Source organism: Limulus polyphemus, unplaced genomic scaffold (genome assembly GCF_000517525.1).
Source record: "Limulus polyphemus unplaced genomic scaffold, Limulus_polyphemus-2.1.2 Scaffold15668, whole genome shotgun sequence".
NCBI lineage: Eukaryota > Metazoa > Arthropoda > Merostomata > Xiphosura > Limulidae > Limulus > Limulus polyphemus.
The window spans coordinates 1-1,272 of record NW_013681278.1 but is presented as its reverse complement, the minus strand read 5'-3'; the positions used below and the strand labels follow the sequence as shown (position 1 = coordinate 1,272).

At 36.0% G+C, this 1,272-nt stretch overlaps 1 protein-coding gene across 1 annotated transcript in view; it reads right to left on the bottom strand.

The window, feature by feature from the left end:
* LOC111084279 (polycystic kidney disease protein 1-like 2) overlaps positions 1–663 on the bottom strand; it is a gene marked incomplete at its 3' end in the record, with an annotated part of 4,691 nt that extends 4,028 nt beyond the window's left edge. Inside the window, exon 1 of the mRNA XM_022381038.1 lies at positions 448–663. Coding sequence (XP_022236746.1) covers positions 448–616 — 169 coding nt within the window. The remainder of the gene's footprint in view (positions 1–447) is intronic.
* Between the last annotated feature and the right edge of the window lie 609 nt (positions 664–1,272).

The following is a 1,272-nucleotide window of genomic DNA, read 5'->3' as shown; positions in this document are numbered from 1 at the left end:
AGACAACCCATTGTGTAGCTTTGTGCTTAACTTCAAACAAACAAACATTTGCCCCCCCCCAGTGGTACAGCGGTATATCTGCGTACTTACAACGCTAGAATCCGGGTTTCGATACCGTGATGGGCAGAGCACAGATAGCTCATTGTGTAGCTTTGTGCTTAATTACAAACAAACAAATAAACCTTAACTTTAGGCTCTCCAGTGGCACAGCGGAATGGCTGCGTACTTACAACGCTAGAATCCTGGTTTCGATACCGTGGTGGGCAAAGCACAGATAGCTCATTGTGTAGCTTTGTGCTTAATTACAAACAAACAAACATTTGCCCCCTCCAGTGGCACAGCGGAATGTCTGGCAGAGCACATATAGCCCATTGTGTAGCTTTGTGCTTAATTACAAACAAACAAATAAACCTTAACTTTATTAATATATCGAAGTAAAAAAATTACCATTTTTTCTTGTCATGGCGCTCAGGGAAATCAACAAATCGTAAGAATTGTACAAAGGTTTCTCGCGGTGTTTGAGAAAGAGCAGCAACTCGGTTTCAGGATTCGTGGGGGTAATCTCGATGTTAACAGCCGAATCCGCCTTGGCTACAATCAGCTGATGGTACACCATCTGCTCGTTCCATTTGATCTTTGGTGCAAAAAACGCCGGATCTGGAAGAGCCTAAAGAACAAACCAGACCAATAGATCTCTCCGCCAGATGGAGGTGTAATATTTATACCGTAGATTAATACAAATCGATATATATTACTTGTGTAATTAATATAATATCCTAATTCCTTGGAAACGAAGATATTTCTATTACATTACAATTTCTCTGTTACAAGTTTCTAAACTGTATAAATCTTTGTCAGCAGATTTTGTTTTTATTAAACTGGCTAGAAGATGTGTTTAATAATATCAACAACAACAACAAACATTAACTAGCTAGAAGATGTGTTTAATAATATCAACAACAACAAACATTAACTGGCTAGAAGATGTGTTTAATAATATCAACAACAACAAACATTAACTAGCTAGAAGATGTGTTTAATAATATCAACAACAACAAACATTAACTAGCTAGAAGATGTGTTTAATAATATCAACAACAACAAACATTAACTGGCTAGAAGATGTGTTTAATAATATCAACAACAACAAACATTAACTAGCTAGAAGATGTGTTTAATAATATCAACAACAACAACAAACATTAACTGGCTAGAAGATGTGTTTAATAATATCAACAACAACAAACATTAACTAGCTAGAAGATGTGTTTA